The following is a 27,690-nucleotide window of genomic DNA, read 5'->3' on the forward strand; positions in this document are numbered from 1 at the left end:
TGAAGTGTTTGACACACTTTGACAGTATATTTACAGTGTAGGGTGCATATTCACTGGCCATTGCCTGCAGTCAGTATCAATTACCGAGTCACCATAATGATAATATTTATGATGTATTGAAACTCGCCAAGTGTCATCAGCCTGATGTCCTCCATCATATGATTGCTGGTTTGGTTTGTTTGTGCTCAGAAGTAGCATGGTCATGAAATACACTCCCTGAGGATAACAAAACAAACATTGAATATGTCATATAAAGCCAGCAAAATTTGTGCCTCCTCCAGACTAGGATTTGGTGATGTGAATTTCAATGGTTATGGTTCCTAACAAATCTCAAGTTAGGCTCATACGGGTTATTTTTGGATGAAAAGTCTGCAATTGTCCATGATTATTTTAATTATATGAACTTGAGTATGAAGTTCTCACAGACTAGATACACTTAAACATGCTCATGAGCTCCCATGAATCGAGACACTAGGTAGCACTTTTCGTGCAGGAGGAACTTTCGTTGTGTGCGGGTGACACGCGTTGCCCTCTGCAACCACTTCTGACTCCGTGGTTGGTTGCATGTCATTCTCCGCACTTCCCCAGTCCAACTGTCCAATGAGCGCACATAGCTCACATGGACCGTGACGAGTGAGTGTTTACGCCGTGCTTCAAACGTGCGTTGAGCATACCGACTTCAGCAGTGGTACCAAGCTGAACGGACGAGTGCTGGCATTTTGTTTCCTCTCCGGGCACAGAAGACGGAGTCAGCTGCATCTGCATCCATCTGGAAGCTATTTTAAAAAAAAATACTGTTTCTGGGCACCTAGCACTCCGTTTCCGTGTGGATGGAAGGCTGAAAAGATAAAATATTTGCTTTACTTTGAAAATGTTTCCATATGGACTATTGCCCCCCCTCTTTGGGGGCATTTGCATTAGTTTTACTTGTTTGCAGCTGAGGTCCACACTGCCCTGCTTTTAAAAACATGTCTCTCTTCACATTGCCATTGATATCCAATTATTTTCTTCCATATGCATGTGCATACTGTACACGTGCATACCCTCTTATGCTTTCTCTCTCTCTCTCTCTCTCTCACACACACACACACACACACACACACACACCACACCCCTGATAACCATCAGCTCCATGGGGCAACACAATCTATTGTTTCAGCTCAGTGCTAATTACTTAGTTGACCCCTGGTTCAGTCGAGGGTAGGGTGGTGTGTGAGTGTGTATGTGCATGCATGCTGGGGGGGGAGGGGTGACCTGGTAGAGAGGTCATTGTTGCTGTCAATCAATTGTCACAGTGGATTCCTCAAAACATAACACCATTAATCCAGTGGCACAATGAACCAAGGCTGCTGCTGGAGGTTTTTGTTTTTCAACGATGACCAAACTGTTGCTATAAGAAAGATACATTCATATAAACGGCAAAAAGTATGAATACATTACACTTTGCAACTTCCGCATTTAACATATATTTCCACAGGAAAGGTCTTACTTTTGGATGAAATGGTATTTGCAGGCTTTTCAGCTCTCATTTCACTCCATTGCGTATGTTTACAGCTGGAAGATGCATCAGCTGACTCACAACTGTAAAAATCCTGTGGACAAAAACACAAAAGAAAGGTTATTTGTTTTGCATTCGTGCAGTTTCTCCTTAGAGTTGCTTCACAGGACAGTGAAGCCTACACCAGTGATTTTCAACAACTGTGCCGCGGCACACAAGTGTGCCGTGAGGAATTATTCAATATTACTTTTTTTAATTAACATATATTAATAATTTTCTGCAAATATTATGTCATTGTCGCGTGTCATTGGTGTAAAGACTGGCAAAGCAATGTAATATTCGTCCGTGTGGCAACACGTAGCTGATTGCCTTGTTCCTAAAATGCATGTGAGAGGTAGTGTAACATTGTTGGTTAAATTAGTATGCAGATCAAAAGAATCTGCTGTGGCGAGTCCGTAATCAGGAAAAAGCTGAAAGAAGCAAATAATGTTGGTTATTGGTGTGCCGCAAAATTTTTCCAACGTAACAAACGTGCCGTGGCTCAAAAGAAGGTTGAAAAATACTGGCCTACACCAGTGATTTTCAACCACTGTGCCGTGGCACACTAGTGTGCCTTGAGAAATTGTCAGGTGTGCCGTGAGGAATTATCCAATATCACTTTTTATAATTAACATTTATTAATCACCATTTGCAAATACAGTAAACCTCGGATATATCGGATTCAATTGTTCCCACTGGTTTTGTCCGATATAAGCGAAATCCGTTATATGCGTATACCGGAAAATGTCCGTTTTACGCATATATTGGATTTATATCCGGTATATGCGTAAATTGGATTTTATCCGTTATAAAAAGGCACTTCCTTGACTATGTTTCCAATGTACCTGGACGCGCAGGCAACGCTGCAAACGCTGCAAATGACGTTTCGGTCACAAATGTCACGATTCGGTGAATCGGAGCGCCACGATGCGGCCATCCGATATATGCGAGGGAAATTTAATGGAAATGCATTGGAACGGGACTGGAGATTTTGTCCGAAATGGGCGAAATCCATTATAAAAAATCCGATATATGCAATGAATTTTTATTGGAAATGCATTACAGAAAAATCAGTTCTTTTTTATCTGTCCGTTGTGAGCGAATTTCCGATATATCCGAGTCCGATATATCCGAGGTTTACTGTATGTCAAAATCCACGTATACATGGACCCAAATATTCCAATTGCATTTGGTTTATTTGCTCAAACTGAAAAATGTAACCTTTGTATACGCCTCATTCCGAAAGAATAGTGCCAATCCGAATGAATATATAATCGGATTAACAGGGGTGGAATATTCCTTTCCCCAATCCGATTGAGGTATCTTGTAGCCGCTCAAACGGAAAGTTGTCAGGGTGCGTTTTTCTTCTTGTTGTTGTTTATTGGCGGTTGGCAAGCAGCTTTCGTGTTTGTTTGTTTTTTATGCAAACTAAATTTCAAGATTGGACAAACGAAAAACTGGCAATACGGAGTTATTCCAACAAAGAACAACTGGGGGAAGTTTTACTACAAATGCCCCATTGACTATTCTGGTTGATTATAGCGACGCATGTAGACAAGAGATTGGAATATTCCTTTCCATGTATACCATTGTTTCCGGAAAAGTCATTCGGAAAGAGAAAAACTCCTCATGTAAACATGGCTACTGTCGAGTGACCGTGGTGTAAAGACTGGCAGAGCAATGTAATATCGGTCCGTGTGGCAACACCTAGCTGGTTCCTCCAATAGACTTTTCAATAGATGTTTTCCAATGTAAAAAAAATGTGCCGTAGCTCAAAAAAGGTTGAAAAACACTGGCCTACACAACCCTCGTCACTGCTAATTTAATGCTAGAAAGGCGAAGACCTCTCCCAGGGTGCCACGAGCAAACAATACCTGTCCGGTATGGGGATTGACTCAAATGCTAAACTTAAGAGCCTACTTTCAATTACAATGTCAAGGCCATTTAGAGGTGACTGGCCTATAAAGAAAGGGAGCTCCACCTATATGAAGTCCTAAAGCTCCTACTGTTATGCCCACTTCCAATTCAATCAATCTTTCTCTTTGCATTTTCTGTTAAAATAGTTAGAGTTAGTAAATGATTAGATACAGTCTCAGGTGTCAAATGGTAAAATAAGTAGAGAAAAAGATGGGGAAAGAAGGTAGCTGCTGTTTTTTTTTCAACGCGACCCCGCCCCCTGGCCTGGGGTTGGTCAAAAAATGCAAAGTAGTGTGCATTGATTGGTTGGTTCTGCAGAAGATGGACTTAATAGTCTGTGCTCACACAGACACAATAAAGTTCGAAGCCGGGACGCTTGCAGCTTTGGATGTGCTGACCGCTCCTGCGTCTTTACTCACGGAGTCGAACGGGAACTACTGAGAAGAAATGTGGGATTTGTTTTGGCTTCTTGAGGCATGCGCAGCACCGCTTTTCTTGGATATATGAATCTATTAATTACCCCACGTAGGATAAAGCAAGTGGTCACTTTAGGGTAGTTTGGACTATTTCCGAGCGGGGGATAAATTACTGTTTTTTGGAGTGGCCATGCAGGGATTGATGGTGTCGCTTATTGGGACAGCCCTGCTCCTTCTGTCCGGGATTCTTGCACCGCCGAATGTTACGCACGGCTTCGGCGACGAAGTGGAGGAGATGACCTGCGATCCGATCCGGATCAGCATGTGCCAGGGTCTGGGCTACAACGTCACCAAGATGCCCAACTTGGTCGGCAACGTGCTGCAGTCGGACGCGGAGCTGCAGCTGACCACTTTCACGCCTCTCATACAGTACGGCTGCTCCAGCCAGCTCAAGGTACTTACACGCATGGGACCGGGGGGTTCGAGTGGACGGGGACGGTATATTTATAAACACGCCGCAGCAGAACAGCTTGTGAGAACGCCGTGGCTTTTACGCACGTACGCACGCACGCATTCAGGGATAGCGACTCAAATAGCCACGGCTGGGTCCAGACAGTCTGCTGCGTGTGTGCGTGTGTGTGTGTGCGTGTGGAGGGGGGAAAAAAGGAGCACATGACAGCAAAGCGCTACCAGCAATAGTTTGACTATTTAGGCTGATGGCAGCATGAGGAGGAACTACTGTTTATGACATTGTGATGGGCAATGTTGTCATGCCAGTCTAAATCAAAAAGCCTCCTCTTGTCTTCATGCCCTACATTGCAACAGCTGACTCTCTACTGGTGCCATTTAGACTGGATGTGTGTGTTAATTAGAACACTTTTTTTTCCTCCAAGAGCCACATTCAGAATTTAACACATTTATTACAAAAGCAAATGTCAAATAAGTGGAAATTATGGCAAACTGTACGTACGTTTTTTCACCTTCTGTATGACCGGTACTCAATTTGTTACCATCTCAACTTTAGCACTGCCTCATCACTGATGGAACCCCTCTCGATTAGAGATTAGTATTTAGATTTGAAACACTTCTATGCTAGGACTACGTTAAAAAGCCATAGCATTTCAGTATGTGGAATCAAACTATGGAATGGATTGAGTAAGACCCTCAAACAATGCACAACGATGAGCCAATTCAAGAAACAATACAAGCAGTTGATGTTTGCTAAATACAAGGATGAAGAGTCTTGAACCAGTCATGATGTGCTATATATATCACTATATTGACACTTACTATGGTACCCATTATGGCATTGGATGCTCATATCACATTATTAAAAAAATCCTTAAACTGTATTATGGAAAGCAGGAAGTGAACAAATGTAACAGTTACTATGGTACCCATTATGTAATTCTATGGTCATATCACCTCATACTTCAGTACGAGGTACATTATTTAAAAATAATAATAATAAAAATATAATAACAACCTTAAACTGTGTTAATTAAAATGTGTTAATTACTGCCATGGCGCCTCCACACAAGATACAGCAAGCAGCTAAGAAATGCGAAACAGCGGAAAAACATACAGACAGACATGGTATTGTGTAAATAAGATAAATAATACACACGTTTTTTGTTCCATCCATTCATTTTCTATGCCGCCTATCCCAGCTGACTTTGAGCGAGAGGCAGGGTACACCTTGGACTGGTTTCCAACCAATAGCAGGACAAACAACCACTCATACCATATCCACTCATATGGTCATATCACCTCATACTTCGGTACGAGGTACATTATTAAAATAAAATAAAAAAAAACCATAAACTGTATTATGGAAAGCAGGAAGTGAACAAATGTAACAGTTACTGATTGTAAAAGTACCAGATGGAGGGGTAGGATTTAATAAGCTTTGCTTCTTCTTAAATAAAATAAAATAAAATAAAAAACCTTAAACTGTATTATGGAAAGCAGGAAGTGAACAAATATAACAGTTACTGATTGTAAAAGTGCCAGATGGAGGGGTAGGATTTAATAAGCTTTGCTTCTTCCTACTCCTTTTGGACATGTGGAACTGTGAACTGATTATGTGATGCATTCAATTGTAATCTGATGCATGTTCAAATGAAATAAAACCATTACCATTACCATTTAGTATCCATACATCAATCTATCCTTGGTCGATACTTGGTATTTTTAACATAACCCCATATATAAAGAAGTCCAGGGCAGTGATATCTAGTGAACGAGTTGGTTAAGAAGTTGGGTCATCCATTTTAATTAATTTAATGATCATCAACAGGGTGCCTACTGTAAGAAAACATTAATTAAAAATGTTGATAATCACGGATGTGTGTGAGATTTTTAAGGTAAAAATGGTTTGAAAACACAACAGTAAAAGTTCTTCAGAAGTGGACCTCTCTCAGAACTGTCCTCTCTGTGTAGGGCAGACAGACAGAACAGGAACCAAAAACTACACGGTTCTGTGCTGCACCAGCTCAAAATTGCCCTGTAAGATTAGCCAACACCCCCTCCTAGACGTGCACACACACACACAAGCAGAGGAGGGAGGAAAGGTGAAAGGGAAACCATATCGCCTAACATTTGCTCTAATGGGAGGCTTCCTGGCAAGTAACCAGAGCAGCTTTAGGCGCCGAAAGTGGCAGTGCTCAGTTTACCAATGGTCAGGGAAAACACCCCAGACGTTTGTCTTATGTCGTCACTGTATCTAAACTATGAAATATGTGAAATCACAAGGCCATGCATCTTCATTTTAAGTTGTGACAGGCTGATAAAAAAAATGCTTCAAACTACAGCAAAGAGGTAGATGATGAAACCAAACATCTTCTATCAAATCATGATTGTCTGAAATGATCACATGTGACTTAATTCTTGAAAATGGCTTATGTGTGACCCAGACATGCCTAAGGACATAAAATCGAACCTTGAATTAAAGGGTTTATGGAGCATTACATGGCTCATGCAGAATGTTTTTTGAAGACAGAGTTGCTGGTTGCAGTATCTTAATTCAAGTTGTTTATGGTGATGCAATGGAGTACAGAGAACATATAAAAACATACCTCAGTTTATGGCACTTGGCATTTTGCCCTCTACATCACTAGGCCTGTCATGATAATGAGTATATTGATTTATCGAACAATTAAAAAAAAAACACACACACACAATATAATGCCCAAGAAGCGGTGATGCGCAAGTTGTACAGTCCGTCTTATCCATTATTTTATGGTAATGGTTTTATTTCATTTGAACATGCATCAGATTACAATTGAATGCATCACATAATCAGTTCACAGTTCCACATGTCCAAAAGGAGTAGGAAGAAGCAAAGCTTATTAAATCCTACCCCTCCATCTGGTACGTTTACAATCAGTAACTGTTACATTTGTTCACTTCCTGCTTTCCATAATACAGTTTTTTTGTTTTTTTTTTTAAATAATGCACCTCGTACCGAAGTACGAGGTGATGACCATACAATGACATCATTTTTACACCACACAAATTGTACACTACACAAATTTGACCACCTACAAGATTTGTGATAGTGGCTAAAATGTGAAATGACACAATGATCTTTGAATGATAAGTCAAAATTATCAAACATCGGACTATAATTAACACAATTATCGACCAGCAAAATTTGTTATTGTGACAGGCCTGCACTTCACTGTTAGGAATGTTATATTTTACCTGTATGGGAATGTTTGAAAATAATCCTATCTCATGTTTTCCTTTAGTTCTTCCTGTGCTCGGTGTATGTGCCGATGTGCACAGATAAGGTGCCCATTCCCATTGGTCCATGCGGTAGCATGTGTTTGTCGGTCAAGAGAAAGTGCCTCCCGGTTCTTCATGAGTTTGGCTTCATCTGGCCAGAGGTGAGTCAACAGCCATCTAGATGTGAATGATTGACGGATGTGGACAAATACATATCTGGTGGCAAATGTGATGGTAGAATGTTGCTTATTTTTCTCTTTCTACTGAACACTTGATCATTTTCCGTGATGTTCCCTCTTCAGGTGCTCAACTGCAGCCTCTTCCCGCCTCAGAACGACCACAACCACATGTGCATGGAGGGCCCAGTGGACGAAGACCCACCCTATTACCCCATCCGTCACCCTCCCCACCAAGAGGAGTGTCAGGCCTTGGGATCTGCACCCGACCAGTACACTTGGCTGAAGCAGACCGATAGCTGTGCTCTCCAATGCGGCTACGACAGTGGGCTGTATCGACGAGGGGCCAAGGTGTTCACGGATGCCTGGATGGCGGTGTGGGCGGTGCTGTGCTTCCTTTCCACCACTTTGACGGTCCTGACTTTTCTGTTGGATTCACAACGATTCTCTTACCCCGAGAGGCCTATTATATTCCTGTCCATGTGCTGCAATTTGTACAGCGTCGCCTACCTGGTAAGTACACCCTGATTGATTTCTATTCAACTTTGTTACTCTGTTTGTTTATGTCGCCTGCGTATGTGAAGGAATGTATATGTGGAGTTCTTTAGCAACATCACATGCAATACGAGGATGTCAATGTGCATGTGTGCATCATGCATGATGTGATCTCGCCTCAACTTTTCACAATAGAAACTATAATAATACACAAAGTCAAAAATAAAAGTGTGTTAATTACTGCGATGGCTCCTCCACACAAGATACAGCAAGCAGCTAAGAAATGCTAAACAGCGGAAAGACATACAGACAGACATGGTATTGTGTAAATAAGATAGATAATATACACGTTTTTTGTTCCATCCATTCATTTTCTATGCCGCCTATCCCAGCTGACTTTGAGCGAAAGGCAGGGTACACCTTGGACTGGTTTCCAACCAATAGCAGGACAAACAACCACTCATACCATATCTCATATGGTCATATCACATAAATAAAATAAAATAAAATAAAATAAAATAAAATAAAATAAAATAAAATAAAATAAAATAAAATAAAATAAAATAAAATAAAATAAAATAAAATAAAATAAAATAAAATAAAATAAAATAAAATAAAATAAAATAAAATAAAATAAAATAAAATAAAATAAAAAACCTTAAACTGTATTAGTGAAAGCAGGAAGTGAACAAATGAAACAGTTACTGATTGTAAAAGTAAACTGCATTATGGAAAGCAGGAAGTGAACAAATGTAACAGTTACTGATTGTAAAAGTACCAGATGGAGGGGTAGGGATTTAATAAGCTTTGCTTCTTCCTACTCCTTTTGGACATGTGGAACTGTGAACTGATTATGGGATGCACTCAATTGTAATCTGATGCATGTTCAAATTAAATAAAACCATTACCATTACCATATACAGGATGATAGGTGTCCTTATAGCACTTCTGTTGTGATCTGGCGCAGTATAGAAAACACTATGAAAACCTCTACACTTCTTGTGGGGAGAGAAAGTGCAGCAAATAAATAGTAGGTGAAAAAAAATATTTCTCACAATCAGTTGTTAGTTTGTAAACGTCAAGTCAAACTCAAATTCAGTTTGGCCACTTAGTCTGTTTTGTGCTCCTCCCCCATCAACATAATGAAATTGACATGATCTACTGGTCGTTAAGTTTCTCTATCTAATTTTAGAGACATTAAGGCCGAAAGAGTCAGGGCTAGTGATGTTTTGTCACAGTGGCCCATAACTTCAAATTTTATGGGCGCACACAGCAATTGACTTTCAAATTAAATGTAAATATTTATATCTTGTCTCATTTTCACTGTATTACTGATAAATACTTGAACAATAAATGGCAACAGACTTCTCTACAACATGTTTATTAAACAACCTAGATATACAAATAGTGATTTGATGACACAACATAATTATTATAAGTGTAACAAGAGACCAAGGTTATTAAGTGGCGTAAGCACGTGCTTCACGAACATGACAGTCATTGGAGTTTGCCTATGAGACAAAACCACATCGTTTGTTTGTTGGAAAGATCAAATTCTACTGTGGTAAAATAAAAAGTCGAATTCAGAGGCCGGGAGGATAAAACCACCAGAGAGACAGCAGAGCCCAACAAAATGTCAACAAAGATCGCAGAATAGTTAAACTGCAATGAGATTCAAACGTGACTGACTACACACGCTTTTTCAACCTATGTAAAATCTAACCAGTAAACTGTGAATTACAGGTCATCAAAGTAGTTGATATCAACAATTAAATTCAATACATAAACATAGGAACTGTTATTACTCACACATAACATACTACATTTCTCAGTAGTTGTATACATAACCTGAGCAGTATCCATCCATATGGCTATGTGGAGCCTATATAGCCTGAGTAGTATGTCAGACAAAATAGCTTAGACACAAAGTTTGTGTAGTCCAGTTAGTATTTGCTATCAAACAAGTTGCATCTCTGTGTGTAGCTTGAGGCATCTGCTCATCACTTTGCCGCTAGGGATCACTAGCGGATCAAGATATTTTTGTCAGATATGACATATGGGAAAGTGACGTTAATGTGATCGCCCAATGCTACCTTACGACCGATCGGTCGTTAATCGGCACCCCTGGCTTAGACTGTGATAAGCTGTTGTCAATTGACTTTACATTTTAAAGACTATTTTTCATTCATTCATTCATTTTCTACCGCTTTCCCGCACGAGGGTCACGGGGGTGCTGGAGCCTATCCCAGCTGTCTTCAGGCGAGAGGCGGGGTACACCCTGGACTGGTCGCCAGCCAATCACAGGGCACCTATAGGCAAACAACCATTCACACTCACATTAATACCTATGGACAATTTGGAGTTGCCAATTAACCTAGCATGTTTTTGGAATGTGGGAGGAAACCGGAGTACCCGGAGAAAACCCACGCATGCACAGGGAGAACATGCAAACTCCACACGGAGCTGCCCTAGGGTGGAATTGAACTCGGGTCTCCTAGCTGTGAGGCCTGCGTACTAACCACTTCCACACCGTGCAGCCCACCTCATAATTATTTTATTGATATTATAGAAGTATTTTAATTCACGTAATATTTGGTGTACCAGCCACTACTTTTTTCCATCACACTTTCAAGTACAGTGAGGCGTTTAATTTATGGCTAAAACTACAGTTCCGAAGTTTAGCCTAGGTTTGATTGGTCATGCCTGGAAAACGGGGAGCATGGATGACGTCATATAAAGGAGACTGCCACACAGAGATGGCCGAGGGTGGAATTGAACTCGGGTCTCCTAGCTGTGAGGTCTGAGCACTAACCACTCTACTACCGTGCAGTGCCCCGATTGTAGACTGTTTTTTTTTTTAAATAATGGCATTTTTTAAATCCGTTTTGCAGGTCCGTTTGACTCTGGGAAGGGAACGTGTTTCGTGTGACCTGGATGCCACAGAAGTGCCTATCCTCGTTCAGGAAGGACTAAAGAGCACCGGCTGTGCCATCGTCTTCCTTCTGCTCTACTTCTTTGGAATGGCCTCCTCTCTCTGGTTAGTGTGTGCACATACACATAAACACACATCTACCATATATTGTGGAACAATTGGAACACGGGCCACGCATCCTGTTTTAAAATCTTGCCATCCTGTCCCGTAGCTCCTGTATTAGATGGATTAATTCACACGTATAAATAAAGGCAACCTTTGGAATAAGGCCACTTTGTAAAACGTGTGCTGCTGTTGAAAAACACAGCTGGAAGTCTTCCTTTTCATTTTGCCCTTGATTTCCCCTTTCCAGGAAAAGCCAACCCAAAGGACTTCATTCTGGCCTTAAATATGACACCGCCATCTGTTGTGTAACCCTTGACTATCCACCACCACAAAGAGCAAAATATAATATCCCAAACTGTATTTGCAGTGAAAAAATAAAGCATAGTTTGTCTCTTCCGTCACTCATTTTGTCCATCTTTCCTCCAGGTGGGTGATCCTGACCCTGACATGGTTCTTAGCGGCAGGACTGAAGTGGGGCCACGAGGCTATTGAGATGCACAGCTCCTACTTCCACATAGCAGCTTGGGCCATACCGGCTGTTAAAACCATTGTCATTCTCATCATGAGATTGGTGGATGCTGATGATCTCACTGGCCTTTGTTATGTAGGCAACCTGCAGCAGGAGGCTCTCACAGGCTTTGTGGTGGCACCGCTAGCCACCTACCTTCTTATAGGTAATTAAAAACACACATCCAATGTTACGTTTCATGACTTAGGCATCTAACGGTGATTTAATGTCTTCTATTCTGAACTGCAGGCACTCTGTTTATCTGTGCTGGCCTCGTAGCGCTTTTCAAGATCCGCTCCAACTTGCAAAAGGATGGCGCCAAAACAGACAAGCTGGAGCGTTTAATGGTGAAAATCGGAGTGTTTTCCGTTCTGTACACCGTCCCAGCCTCCACTGTGATTGGCTGTTACCTCTACCAGCTTTCCAACTGGGGGGAATTCAAGGCCACGACGCAAGACTCATACGTCGCATCAGAGATGCTTCGGATCTTCATGTCGCTACTCGTTGGTCTCACCTCGGGCATGTGGATCTGGTCGGCAAAGACCCTCCACACATGGCAACGCTGCTCTGCCCGACTCCTTAAGGACAGCAGGACAGGTCGAGGCAGCAAGAGAGGACCGGGCAAAGGTTGGATTAAACCAGGGCGAGGCAACGAGACAGTGGTGTGATGACAAAGAACGGACAAGACTGTACTTGGTTCTTTATCTCACAGACGTTCACCCCGACAAAAAGGAGGATGTAACACAAACCACTGGATGTGAAAGGCACTGTAAAATGTTTATGAGTCCACAAGCATGTCTAGCTCTATGTCTCCGACAGTGGCTGACATTTGCTTGGATTTAAGGAGAAAAGGGTGGACCGGGATCGAACACTAGTAGCCACAGTAGCCCCTTGACCTCTGTTAAGACTTTTATAGCACAGAGAAAGGGACAAAGAATGAAAATGAAGGTGGAAGAGAGACAGCAGGCAGCATTGAAGCATTAACGTGAAGTTTAGATGAAAAAAAAAAAAAAAAGCTGTGTTGTGCCACGTCTACCTCTGGCTGACTCTTCTCCTCAGCAGCAGAGACTCAACCTGCTGCGTACAATAAGTCCTCTACCTTTAAGGCCTGTGAAGGCTATTAAGTCCGTGTACAGATGTTATTCAGATACAGGCTGAGGTTTTCCCAAATACCCTTGTGGCTTTTTATATAAAACAGAATGGGAATTTTACAAGTCAATGACATATCTGACCAAAAGTTACCAACTTGTGTCAAAATGGCCTTATTTTTTCAGACTTGTTTACATTTTAGTAATATTTTTTATGCAGTTAAAAAGCATACACACACACACATTGTGTTGAATATTAAAGAGATTTCATTTGGGGGGAAATCAGCTTCCGGTTGTAATGTGGTAAGCTTACCACGTCACTTAAAACAGCACACTGATTCATTAAAGTAATTTTTCAGCTGCAGATGCTGCAATAGTGACACTATTTGGTAGTAGTGAGAACGCCAGAGACTATGTGTGAAGGCTGAGATGTCATTCGTGAAAGCGGGCTTCACCTTTTTGTCCCCTGACAAGAAATAATGTGCCTGTGCTGTGCGGTCAATATTAATAATGGAATCTGCACTGGACTGTTCTTTACGTAGCAAAAGACATTATAAAGAGCAGTCTACCCAGCTGATATAATAAAAGTAGCTGTCAAGGAGGAAAACAACCGTATGTTGGTTTTAATAAAATACAAATAAACCGAAAAAGTAGCTGAGGGCATCATATCTGTACTTTATTGAATATTTGGAAGCAGGTAGGACTCTGGGAGATGATGGTCATTTATTTTTATGAAGCCAAGCTTATTGTCAGTGATGTGTGTTGCCTCCTTGGAGACCATGGGCTGTATATGGTCATGAGTTACTATGCAGTCCAGGAAATTAAAGCTGGCTTTTCTAGACATTAGATAGAATCCAATATTATTAGACAATCACATGCCAAGAGACACAACATCTAATACGATGTACCAAATACACACACAACCATGCCTTCATGCAACTTATCTATATCAACATAAAGTAGCGGAAGTGTGTGCGGAAGTACGGCATCATGGCCGGCTATCATCCTTGACACAGTAAGCCATTCCCTGAAGGAAACACTTGGATTTACACATTAAACAATATACAGTTATCTCACTCACCATGTCTTATTGCTATATTTAACAAACGTGTACATGCTTAGTGTGTTTGCCTGACAATCTCACCAAGTGCTTGCGTTTCAGTGAGTCTTTGAATGTATAATAATTGTAATGTGTGTCACATTAGCCCTTGTACAAGCAAGAGTGAAACCTGTGGGGTCTTCAAATGCACGAGCATTTAGCCCCTCAATGTGTCATGTGAAACCAGATAGTGCCTCCCATGCCTGTCAAATGTATTTTTAGGTAAATGTGTAGAAGTATAATTTTACAGGCGTGGGTTGTGTCTCGGCCTAACATGGGAAATGAGACCTTGTTGTGGATATTTCTAAATATTCTGGTGAACCTGAGAGGCCTGGAACAGCCAGTGGTTCTTAAAGAAACATACCTTGGCACACTGATTACATTTCCAAAGTCAAACAAACATTAGATTGAGCTAAAGTGAATTAAGTTAAGCTCCGACCACCATCTGTCTGAGCTAATGCAGTTTCCCTTTTCTCATAAGGTTTGGCGCCCACCTCCTGTATGACCGCACTTAGCCTCCCATGACATTTCAAACAATATTGGAGTTACTTAGACAGGGGCTGGTAATAAGATATGTAAATGTTGTTCAGATGCCCAGATATGAATCAATGTTTGGGTTGGTTCACCAGTGCTATTAAAATGTCTTGAGTGTACTATAGAAAAAAATGCTAATTTATCCTTGTAAAAAGTGACAGAATTTTTAAAATGTGTTATTTAAAATACACTTTTTGTATCAGAAGACGACAAATTAAAAACAAAACTTTGGTTACCAATATGTTGTTGAAGTGTGTGTTTGCAACTTTAATCGTGACTTAATAATCCTGTATCATGACGTCACAACCGAGCGACGAGCCTAATTAGGGTGAATTGGCGGGAACAAAAACGAGCACAAGCTTGGATGAAAGCGCTTCTGTTCATGTTACATTTGAAACAATGCTGCCACCTATTGACTGAAGAAGGGATAACAGCTTCAAACCCTACTTTTTTCACACGTTGATCGATTTTTTTTAATTTCTTTTAATTTTCCACAGTTTAGTTTAGCAGTTAATCGTCAATTAAATAACGACATGATGGCAATGTGGATAATTAGCAGAAGCCAGTCAAGTTAGTCACCTAGCCTCACTCTAGTGTGTGTGTTGGCAAAGGATTTCAACTATCTGTGTCTGCAGCTCGAATTGCCTTCCTGTAATTTAGTGTGAGTGAATGACTGTTTGTTTAAGAACTCCCTCAAATGCCTGAGGTAAGAGGAAAGTGACAGCATCTACCGCTCTATTGTTTCCAGATGTGGTTCCACTCTTACAGTCCACCAACCCAGGGGCGCCGCCAGGAATTCTGGGCTCCATGAAAAAATAAAATCACCTTGGCTCGATCTCCCACCCCGGGCAGCTGTTGTCATCACGTCTCTAGAACCTTAACTGACCCAACAAAGAGTTTTCTATAAGTCCAACTCTGAAGGTGTGTAAATGTCTTGCTTTTTATTGTTGACTTCTACCAGCATAATTAGTATTATTAGTAAAACACGTTCAAATCATTTACCAAATTGCAAACTAACAGCTAGCTACAACAACAACACAATAATGCTAATTTTCCCACCTCAAAATACTTTTGACAAAAAATTATGATTACATTACATTTCCACATATATAAACATTTTATGTACATAGCATTTAAAGGAGTTCTAAAGTCTAAAAGTCCTAAAAAACAAGTTTTGGGCCAGCTAATGGCGCTAGATCACATAAATGATGGCGATATGATTTTTTTAAGGTAACAGTGTATCAAAAGAAAACCAATAGCTTAAAAAATGTAAACACTGGAATTAGCTGAGTCGCAGGTGCATTTTACCGGAAGTAGAGTATCAGCGAGACATTGGGGCAATAATTTCAAAGTAATACCGGATACAGTAAACAAAAATCTGCGGTGAAACAAAAATGGAAAAGAAGGAAAGAAGGCGTGGCTTCCTTGCTCATACACGCACACAATGATAGCTTTGTGCAATCGAATCGCCGTGAAAGCGGAAAAAGTTACTTCCACAGACACACCACCAGATGTCACTCTTTACCCAGGACAATGTGTCTTCTTCTTCACATTAAGTGGGCAGAATTCTGATAGTGGTTCAGATCTCCTAGAATCAACACAATGTTGTAGAGCCTATCCCAGCAGACTTCCGGCGAGAGACCGCCAGTGAATCTTAAAGTACTCCCTCCTCTGTCAACGGTGGTAGAACAACAGACCAGCTACCTGGCAACAATAAAACACCAATGAAGGCCTTTTGCTGACACACTGTGATGTCACCCTGACCATTTAGTCTTCATTAAAAATGTTCTTTGGGTGATTATTTGTGTTTGTAACTATGACCACCAGCAAATTATATCTTATACTGTGGCCGAGTAAAGTTACAGTGACCTTGACATTTGAGTAAAAAACACTATGTTTATCTTTTAGACCATGGGGATGTAATGAAATTGAAATGCACTCCCTGTTGCAGAAAAAATGAGCAAGCGGGAGGTCATACTGACCTTCACTATTCACGCATTACGTTTCATTCTTATTCATTCAAATTGAAGATTTGTGTCCAAGTTCGATAAATTATGTACAGGTATCTTCTTGGAGCACCGACGACAGATGTACAAGAAAATAATCCCGCGAGCAAATGTCAATTTTCTCATCCAATGCTCTGTAAATGTCATACTATTCCATTACAAATAAGAACCATGCCTACACAAACTGTCTGTATTTGCATCTGAATTGTCATCTTATTTTCACTTGTATTTATCAAAGTGAGGTGCACGTTTTTGTTTATTTATGCTTCAGTGACTTGATCCAGTTTGAGGAGTCATTGGACACCGGAATACAAATGAGAACCTTATCTAAAGCCTATAATCCAGGAGAATCTGCAGGTTGCTTGTTAACACCGTCACCCCAAAGGCATGTGTCATGCACACTATGCAGACAAATATTACAAGATTAAAAAAAATAGAGGGAAGGTCAGTGCAAGCATGTTTAGATGAGTATGATGGGGTGGAACTTAGCAGAGCTGCAAGCAGTGTTGAATGGGCCGTCGCATCCCCACGGTAATCAGAGTTTATGCAAATCGATGGCCGTCCAGGACTCATTGTAATTAATTAAGAAAGGGGCAGATGGATCTCTTCAGGGTGTCATCTTTATCATTCATTCATTTTCTACCGTTTATCCTCACGAGGGTCGCGGGGGTGCTGGAGCCTATCCCAACTGTCTTCGGGCGAGAGGCGGGGTACACCCTGGACTGGTCGCCAGCCAATCACAGGGCACATATAGACAAACAACCATTCACACTCACATTCATACCTATGGACAATTTGGAGTCGCTAATTAACCTAGCATGTTTTTGGAATGTGGGAGGAAAACCCACACATGCAAGAGGAGAACATGCAAATTCCACACAGAGTTGGCAGAGGGGGGAATCGAACTCGGGTCTCCTACCTGCGTGGCCTGCACGCTAACCACTCATCCAATGTGCAGCTGTCATCTTTATCATTCATTTTCTACCGCTTTTTCCTCACGAGGGTCGCAGGGGGTGCTGGAGCCTATCCCAGCTGTCTTTGGGCGAGAGGCGGGGTACACCCAGGACTGGTGGCCAGCCAATCACAGGGCACATATAGACAAACAACCATTCACACTCACATTCATACCTATGGACAATTTGGAGTCGCCAATTAACGCCAATTAATGTTTTTGGAATGTGAAGGAGGAAACCGGAGTCATCTTTATCATACATGGCAAAAAAATTTAAGAGTCATTCAGTTTTGTAATGCTAACTCATCAACATCATGAGCAAAATAAATGTGCATATTACGGACAAATATTTACACTCTCATATCTGAACATGAAAGGTATGTTTATTAATTGAGATCTGTTTTAATATACATTTTCATTTCAGTGATCAAATATGAAAAAAAGAAATTCTATTAAATGTATTGATCATCCATCCATTTTCTATGCCACTTGTCATTTATTGATCCTCACCACTGTCATCGTTACAGAACGATTGTCTTTCTGGCTGATGTATGTCATTTGAAATAAATAATTCCAACACAGACACAAACTAATGCATGCAAGGCAAGATGACAGACTGGCCATAGGGATGTGTGTGTGTGTGTGGGGGGGGGGTGTTGTAAAGCAGGTGATTGATGATGCAGCTCATTTTTCATTTGTGAGGTCATGATCACATCTATTATGTCTAATGACACAAACACTGGCACACACAAAAGCCCACCATGCTACACTAGCTTGTGTGTGTTGGAGAGCCACACCGGCACACGATGGCTTGCCCTCACCCCGATACGTGGATCCAAGTGACCTTGTGCCGCATCATCAGCATAGATGGATGGCTGTGATTGTGGCTGTGACGGAAATGTGTGTGTGTGTGTGTGTGTGTGTGGGAGGGGGGTCCAATACATACAAAACCCATGAAGCTTTGCCCTGTGTTGATGTCACATGGTCCATCCTTTTTTTGCTTTGTAGTGTCTAGTTTCAAATGGCATCTTCTTGTGATATAATATGTTTAGTACACCCTGGAATGGTCGCCAGCCAATCACAGGGCACATATAGACAAACAACCATTCACACTCACATTCATACCTATGGACAATTTGGAGTCGCCAATTAACCTAGCATGTTTTTGGAATGTGGGAGGAAACCGGAGTACCCGGAGAAAACCCACGCATGCACGGGGAGAACATGCAAACTCCACACAGAGATGGCCGAGGGTGGAATTGAATTAGGGTCTCCTAGCTGTGAGGTCTGCGTGCTAACCACTCGACCGCCGTGCAGCGCCGTGCAATGTTTTCAGTTAATTTAAAACAAGTGAATTATTCTCTTCTTTTTATTAACCTCAACTGGCATTAAAATAAAACAAAAAACTCCAAAAAGGAGTGAGTGCCATGAAGGCACCGCACGGGGTGATGTATGTCGGGCTAAATTAAAAGTAACAAGAAAGCAAGTTATTGATGAGTGCGCCTTGAAGAAGGTCAGATAAAACACTAACAGACATATGTAATTGCCTCTCCATAAAGTCGTGATTGTAATGCGCTAACTTAATATAATTACTTTCTGTCACATTGTAGCTTTGTGTGAAACAGCGACAGAGCATCACCACAGTGTGGTGCAGTGACTCCAGGGGGAAATGAGAATAAAGGTGCTGTCATGTCGGTGATGTAGCTGTCAGGGGGGAGATGGCATTGAGCTCCAAGGCAATAACACATTATGAAAAAGTCCTGGTATGATGACTCACTGTGCGCCACTTATCGGTTTGTTCTGTTTGCTCTGATGGGGTCCACAGTCATTGTCCAGATGTCAGTCTGGCATCACACACGCATAAAAGCAAGCATTTATGACTCACTGCTGTTGCATACAAATCTACCTTAAACATTTCAATTATTGTCCATTGTGGTCAATCAAGCAACATTGAGCAACCTGCTTTTTGATTGGAGGGATTGGCTATCATGATAATCATGCTGTCAATGCTGAGAAAAGCAGTTTGTGGAGGTGTGTTAAACCCATTCAACTACAAATCGCACTTCCCTCAGAAATGACATGTGAATACTATCACACAGGTAAATACTACTATATATCAGAACGAGCAGCATTTTTTACAGCCTTATAGCCAGTCTATAGAGTTCACGTTCAATGTACTTTGTATATAAAGCTACAAAATTATGGAGTAAAAATCTCTCTAGTGTACTGAATGAATATCCATCCATCCATTTCTGTACCGCTTATCCTTACGAGGATGAACGGGCATGCTGGAGCCTATAACAGCTAATATAATAAAAACAAATATGCTGTATGCTTGACAATGGGGTGTTGCAAATGTTTTTTTTATTGGCCTGAAGAATATTCTAAAAATATAGTTTAACAAGGGGGAAAAAAATGCAAAAATTGAAAAATCAGCTGTAATTTTACAAGAGTAACGTGAAAATATTGAGGAAAAACAATTGGTTATCTTATGAGAAAACATTTAATTTTATGAGAATAAGTACGTCATTGGAGTAGCATAAATATTAAAAAAAAAATTCAAGTTTCGAACCTCCTAATATTACACACAACAAGAAAACACAATAAGTCAAGGTTAACATACATTTTAACAATTTTAACTTAAAAGAAGTTAAAATAGTTGGAAAAAAAAACAAAAAGCAGAACTGAAAAAACATCTGCAAATTTAGACGGATAAAATCAAAATATTATAAATATTTTATAATAAAAATCACAAACAAAAGAAAATTAATAATTTTTTAAAAATTATCTAAAAATTATATATATTATAAAAATTATCACAAACAAAACTAAATTAATATTTTTTTAAAAATTAGGTTGGAGAAAAATTTGATTATTATGGAAATAAACTTTTTTGAAATAATTCTTGCCAAGAGGAATACACCACTCCGATGGCGCCAAGCAGTCTACTCAACCTATGAGTGATTTATTGATCGACTGTAAGTTTACTCCTACTGAAGAACAAAGTGACACTTGAGGGAAGAGACAGATGGTGATGAAAGTAATGATTTCCTCTAGCTGAGACAAGCTCCATAACAAACATTGAGAAGACACTCATGATCACCTGAGGGTCTTTCTCCTTTCTCATTATTCTCCTGTCTTACTTCCACTTCTTCTCTCCACACCTGCAGCGACACCCCCGCAACCTCTTATTCCGCATTTGCAACCCACACATGCAATATGTCCTCTCCAGCCACCTCTTCCACCCATCCCTGTCCAGCCTTGCCTTTTTCATGTCCGTTACTGATTACTGCTTCTGTGTCAACCATAGAGACAAGAAACTGCAAGAAACGAGAGTCAATTGCATTTGGAGATACAGCATTTAGAGGATTAATATGTGGAAAACTGGAAACAATGCCCAATCCAGTTTAGACCTCAGCTTAAATAGATGGTGTTAGAAAATGTTAAACATGTTCGCCACTGTCACGGCCAACCTAAATGAGTGATGAACTGTCTGATAACCGTAATTAATGTGGCCACTTAGCTCAGTGTGGTACTAATAATGCCAGTTTGACAGGTTTTACATCAGTGCAGGGAACTGTGCTTAATTCCGGAAACCTTTCTCCAGTCAAATACTCCATCCATTTTTATGCTGCTTTAGGGTCGCGGGTATGCTGCAGCCTATAACAGCTGATTTCAGGCGAGAGGTGGGGTACACCCTGGACTGGTCGCCAGCCAATTGCAGGGCACATGTACGTATAATGTGGGATTTGGAATGTGAGAGGAAACCGGAGTACCCGGAGAACCCAGACACTTTAGACCCAGAGATACCGAAACAGAGAACTGAACCCAGGTTTTCCTGATCTCCTGACTGTGTAGCCTACATGAGTCAAATTCTGTACATGTCAATTTTTAAACTGTTGTGCACAACTAATAAAAAACAACATTAAATGCCATTTAAATCATAGGACCATGACATCTACTCAAATATTTCCAATGGAAAAATCTTCCTTTCTGACAAAAATAGTGTTTGAGTGCTTAAAGCAGTGTGACAGGTAATAATAAAAGGACCGATGTCACAAAGAAAAACAAATGATGCCTTATTTGGTTTTGTCAACAATATAACTGTATGTTCCCCTTTGAAATAATGGCATTGTTGGGAAACACAATGAGATGCTGCCCTTCTTCAGAGGCCTGTGCCGCGCATCAGCATAATATGAATGTGTAGCGCACTCATATATAATTTATGAACGTGGCCGTGAACGTGGCTTATGAGGGGCCATATAGTGACAGCTCTGCAGCAATTTTTGGCAGTTCAAGTGCAGATTTCACTCTGATGTGTCATGACGACGAATATATGTGTTGTGTGGATGTATGGCGTTTGCAAGGGACAGTTGCAGAAGGAGGCAACGTACACGTGAAGCTGTGCAGAACGACAGCATCTGCCAGCCTCTGGCACTCCATCAAAAGCAACAAGACGAGGACAGAGAGAGAGAAAGACATGAAAGTGAGATGGGCTTGGGGGGGGGGGGGGGCTGCTGGGGGGGGGGGGGGGGTATGTTACAAGGCATATGGCCAGTGTGAGGAGGCAGATGTTCTCTGTGGAGAGGAGAGGTGAGTGTGCACACGTCCTGTTGCGTCAGCTATGCATTACCCGCCAAGACCCCCCCCCCAAGGGAACCAATAGACAAATGTGTAATGTGGGTGTGCAGGCATGATGGGGCATTTGAAGGCATCATCTATTCCTTTCCTTTGACTCTCCATTCTAATGCACCCTAATCAGCAGCTCCTCGGCATCCACGCTTGACAAAGGACTGGTTATACTCTTGACATTTTGGAGTGTTGTGGTCACACATTTCTATCCCCTGATCACCGATGTGTCTTTTTTAGCCATAATTTCCTCGTGAATTTTGCAGAAAAAAAGTTATTTCCTTCAGAATGTCCTAACATTTCATACATTCACTGCAAATACGAAAAATATAACCTAAAATCTAGCAAATGTGTACACCTATGAACACTTCATTCGTGGACGGCTATCACTCCCAAATTCAAAATGAGACATCGGTTCATATCGGTATTGGGTATCCTACCAATAATTGTTGGTAAAGCAATCATGTTATTGTGCTTTATCTCACTGGTTGCAATGAGCAACTTCCATTTACAGTGATCCCTTGTTTATCGTGGTTAAATCATGGACCTATTATGCATTTTCTACGTTTCTGACCTATAAATGTAGTTAGAATGTTGTATTCTTGTGTTAAATGATGCCAAAGTTTCCGATAATGAAGTTTGCGCCTTTAGAGGTGAGTCCTGAAAGAAGTTAGGGATGACTCAAAACGCTCAATTTCAAAAGGCGAGGTAAAACTGACCCTTTGTGATGTCACAGAGGGGCAGACATCCTCATATGGTTCATAGGTAGGAAGAACTTTGGGCATGTAACAGCCCAGAGGGGGGCTGTAGGTGGAATAAATTAAAACAGGCCGTTTTGGCAGGAAGCACAAATCAAAGTAAATACAGCTGGAATAGGTGCAGATTCTGGAAAATCTAAAAACGTTTTCCATGCAAGTTATCGTGCATAGCTGCTTTATAGGAGACCACAACTCAAAGGCTTGAAAATGAGCATAATAGGTCCCCTTTAATTGGTTGGCAGACAAGAAGTGACAATGGGGGTTCAGCGTTGAGTTTCAGCCTGTTGTGTAACTACAGTAATCTGTGTTTATATTAGCGATTTTTATTAAGAATTATTGTGCCTGTTGTGAGATAATTCAAAGCTGCAATAAAAGCGATCAAGTCTGCATTTCGGCAACATTACTAACACCTAGTGACCAGTCTATATATCATTCACAGCATCTTTTAATGCATCTTCAGAATGCCTTAAATATGTATTTTAGTTGATCTATTTTTAAACCATTTTAAGTTTGAAAATGCTTGTTGGGCAAAAACTGATTTTTTTATAATAATAATAATAATAAGCCGTATTCAACCACAAATAAGATGATTTATTCAATATACATTTGAAAGCCCATCAAAGAGTGACGGTGAAGTGGCGAGGGACGTCTATGATTGTGCACAATGACTGACTTAAGGCTACATTTATCACATTTCTTCTTCTTAATTTATTTCAAACATGCATACTATGTTACATTATTGTTTCTCACATATACACTTACAATATCTATTTATATATACATATATATATATATACACACACATATACATACACACACACACACACACACATAACACCTCATTACTACACATGTCTGAAAAGGAGCAGGAAGAAGCAAAGCTTATTAAATCCTACCCCTTCTCCACGCCATAGCAGTTACCAATTCAATAAGTGATTTTTTTCCACACATATAATCACAGAATCTTACATAAGACAAAACAACAAAAGAAGAGTGGGAACATCGGACACCCCAGCAAAACCCCAGGACTTTGCCAAAGCACACCACCAACCCTGCCAGCCAACCCACCTGGCCCCGACCCCCCCATTTCAACATTAGTATTGGATAACTTCTTTTTACACTAAACTGCACTTTAACTACACTATTGTTAATAAAGGCTTTGTGATGGAGACAGTTGGAGCAGATGAAGAATTATATTTTTATGATGTTTCTTCCCATGACAAATAATGGAATGGCCCTAAAAGTGTAATCGGGGTTCAGGCAGATGTTATGGAATGGTGCAGCCCTTTCAATATAGTACATATGTGTGTTTTTTGTATCCACTTTGTCGGTAAATGTGGATAAATGAGTAGCGTGTGAGATATCAGGGCCACATATATGTTGGAAATCTCCTGCGGCATTCTCTCTCTTAGGGATCCAGATTATTGCTACCAAGGCTATAAATCATACTGCTGCTGTATGTGCTCGAATGAAAGACTGAGACCAGATGAAGGTGCAGAACAAAGCAGAGGTGGAAGCAAAGATGGTAAAGGTGATATAAGCAAAGCTTTCGTTCTGTGTTTCCAAAGTGTTTGTCACCGGAATATTAACACATTCCCATTTGTATGCTTGTTATTCAGGACAATGGGAACATTACATGGCACAACAGATGCAATTTTGCTGTAGCAAATGAAAAGCTTCCAATTAACAGAGAATGATCTTAATTGGGGAAATAATCTTTATTTAGGCATGTGAATAAGAGGATTTCTTTTGGATTTTTACCCTATTTATGCAAGCGTATTTCCATCTTAGGCTGGCTGCACTTTTAATGCAGGCCATGCTGTGAGCAAGAAGGGTTTCATGAATTATGGGGCTCATTTGGTCAATTTCACAACATCAGCTGATCACTAAGCTAAGTATATTTGCAGTGCAGTCCACGTATTTACTCGAGAAAGTGCTGCCTTTTCTCTCGAGCCTGTTCTTTGTAGTGTATGTCAGGAAACCTGGAGTCGGACTGTTGTTACGGAATGGACCTTGGAAAGAGATTTAGATGTTTTGACTCCTTAAGGTCACATTCCTTGACCTTTGCATGTGACGTGTTGCATTGATCATATGGGCGTAATCTGCTCTCTATCCTTCTGGTGAATTAACTGAAAATCACAGTGACTGCGGCTCGGAAATCTTCGGGATTTCTACTTACTTCACGAAATAGTGACCATGTACTGAACATTTCTGATTGCCAGTCCCCAGAAGATCGGGAAGAGTAAAATCACTCTGAACACACCTCACACCACAGGATAATCCGTAAAGGTAATCTTTTGGAGCCATCAGGCTTTGCTGACTTTGGTCATAAAGGGGGGATTCAGGCTTAAAATCATCCAGATTATCTTAAAGCGTGAACCTCGCTTTAGAGCAAGGTAGACTATTTGGTGCATAGAACGGACTATTTGGATTTACATTATTTCCAATGGAAAAGAATTGCATCAGGCTTTCATCTGATGGTTTACTAACAAAAAACACAGTCAAAATATTCCACATAATTTCTATGATAAATTTACCTGCACGGTGGGAAAAGTGGTTAGCACGCAGACCTCACAGCTAGGAGACCAGAGTTCAATTCCACCCTCTGCCATCTCTCCGTGCATGTGTGGGTTTTCTCCAGGTACTCCGGTTTCCTCCCACATTCCAAAAACATGCTAGGTTAATTGGCGACTCCAAATTGTCCATAGGTATGAATGTTAGTGTGAATGGTTGTTTGTCTATATGTGCCCTGTGATTGGCTGGCCACCAGTCCAGGGTGTACCCCGCCTCTCGCCAGAAGACAGCTGGGATAGGCACAGCACGCACCGTGAGGATATGTGGTTATGGTTGGCAATTAAGTTTAAAAAGTGTGTCCTGTCGGTCAGGATGCTAAAACGTATAAGTCAAAGTTAGGTCTCAAGTCAACTCTAGTCTTGTGAAATCCAAAGTCAGAGGCTTTACATTTTTTGAGCCTTGACAAGTTTACCAAATAAAACAGTTTTGACAAATACAATGAATGCATTTTGAACTGTTTTATTTAGTTGAATAAGACTTAGAGTGCTGACATTCAGTAGCATTCAATCATTACTTGCTGACTGCCTAGAAGAAATGCTTAATAGTACATTTCAATTTACTAGAATCCTTAATTGCCAAATATGGGGAGGGCACGGGTGGATGTGGAGGTGATTGTTTTGTTTTTCAACGACGGGAACCATCCAAACAGACTTGCAAGGAAGCAGACAAGACAACACACAGAGAGAAAGATGTAGGATTCTGGGACAGCCGAGATCTTACAGAACAGACGACATCCTCTGTTGCCATGACAACTGCCTCCATGCAAGCAATCGCCGGGTCCCATGCTTTGCTCACTACTCACCCACACAGATAAACACACACAAAATTGAGAGACATGTGCACAAACTCCCACACTTGCCTGGTAACTTACCTCTCATCCACCCACTCCTATGTCTTCCTATGCATGCATGCATGCATGTACATTTATGTTGTATTACTGTTTATGTTTTAAGATATGCATTCATTTGTCCCACATAGGGAAATTTCAAATTTTGTCTCTGGACATCTACAATTTGACATATATCTGCTCAAGACAGCTGTGTGTGACAGAAAACCACAATCACAGATGCGCACTAGAAATTAATTAACTTTAAGGAATACAACAAACAGCACAAGGTCACATAAATATGCAAATTCTGTTCACACACTCTTGTGTACACACAGGAGAATTATTCCATGTTGCCTTTGGCCTGCCAAGCCATCGAGTCAGCAAACTTTGTGTGCGCACACGCGCAGCCGTGACCCAAAGGACCCACAGCTCAGGGACAAAACAAGCAGCGTCCAAATATAAAGACTCTTATCAGGAAAAGGACAAACTAATATAAAACATAGAGGCATAAATCACACTAATATTTTCCTTTGTCCAACGTAATTTGGGAGATAATTTCATTTCAATGTGACACAAAATGGCCAATAGAGGACATTGCAGAGCCATAAACACAAAATGAAAAAAGGCGGCAGGATCATAAATATTGGTGTGTCAGTGTCCTTAAAAAGCGCTGAAGTTCACTGACTGCTTTTTTATGGTAATATAGGTTGCTTATTAAAAGGATAATCAAGAAAGAGAACATAATTCACTTTTATATAAAATTTGGTTTTGAAATACTTCTTATTCTCATTTATTGTTTTAAAAACTGAACATTTGTGTGTGACTATGTGAGTAAAAATCCATTATACAGCACAAATGTGACCAAAAAAACAAATTTTCTTCTTTAATTGACTTTTTTCTTCTTTCCAGTATTACCAACAATCAACATTCAAAAGAATAAATCATAATAGTTTTTTCAAGCGGACAGCTGCAGTTCTCTCGCCAGCCAGACGGGGCGCTGTGTACAACATATAAAATAAAATATACAACTAATTCAAAATACGTTTCATGCACACGTCTCCTCTCTTTGGCAGTCCAGGAGGCGACAGAAGAACATTTTACACGACATATATTATAAAAAAGGAGGCAGCCCACTTACCTGTGCACAACATATAAAATGTAGAGCAACTTCAGCAATGTTTTATGCACACGTTTCCTAAAAAAAAAAAAAAGAAAAACACATGAAAAACAAACTAAAAACTTCTTAATTAACAGCAACGACTTTAGTGAGTTGTATTTAAATGCTGTACATAATACAGACAGCATGACGTGTCTCTTAATATTCGTATAAACATTTTAAAACTTTTTAAAACCGAGTAACATACCTCTCACCGGTGCAGAAGGCGATTGAGGAGGAGCCCGCCAAA

General features: G+C 40.6%; 1 protein-coding gene and 1 long non-coding RNA gene across 2 annotated transcripts; one reads left to right on the top strand and one right to left on the bottom strand.

Moving 5' to 3' along the window:
• Positions 1–241: 241 nt before the first annotated feature.
• On the bottom strand, positions 242–27,690 carry LOC131134636 (uncharacterized). The gene is made up of 4 exons (XR_009131436.1): positions 27,649–27,690; positions 27,423–27,479; positions 1,490–1,592; positions 242–838 (listed from the first exon to the last, which is right to left on the bottom strand). It is a non-coding gene; the product is annotated as an uncharacterized LOC131134636 (long non-coding RNA).
• On the top strand, positions 3,824–14,775 carry fzd4 (frizzled class receptor 4). The gene is made up of 6 exons (XM_058080124.1): positions 3,824–4,324; positions 7,623–7,760; positions 7,902–8,288; positions 11,162–11,307; positions 11,734–11,981; positions 12,065–14,775. The coding sequence occupies exons 1-6, from the start codon at positions 4,061–4,063 to the stop codon at positions 12,481–12,483; spliced, it is 1,602 nt and encodes a 533-aa protein (XP_057936107.1). The 5' UTR covers positions 3,824–4,060; the 3' UTR covers positions 12,484–14,775.

This window comes from Doryrhamphus excisus, chromosome 8 (genome assembly GCF_030265055.1).
Source record: "Doryrhamphus excisus isolate RoL2022-K1 chromosome 8, RoL_Dexc_1.0, whole genome shotgun sequence".
Classification (NCBI taxonomy): domain Eukaryota; kingdom Metazoa; phylum Chordata; class Actinopteri; order Syngnathiformes; family Syngnathidae; genus Doryrhamphus; species Doryrhamphus excisus.

Bases quoted from the DNA above. Each gene is read 5' to 3' on its own strand.
- fzd4 (XM_058080124.1), top strand. From the start codon at position 4,061: ATGCAGGGATTGATGGTGTCGCTTATTGGGACAGCCCTGCTCCTTCTG. The intron at 8,289-11,161 runs GTAAGTACACCC...TCCGTTTTGCAG, and splicing joins TGTACAGCGTCGCCTACCTG to GTCCGTTTGACTCTGGGAAG. The intron at 11,308-11,733 runs GTTAGTGTGTGC...TCTTTCCTCCAG, and splicing joins GGAATGGCCTCCTCTCTCTG to GTGGGTGATCCTGACCCTGA.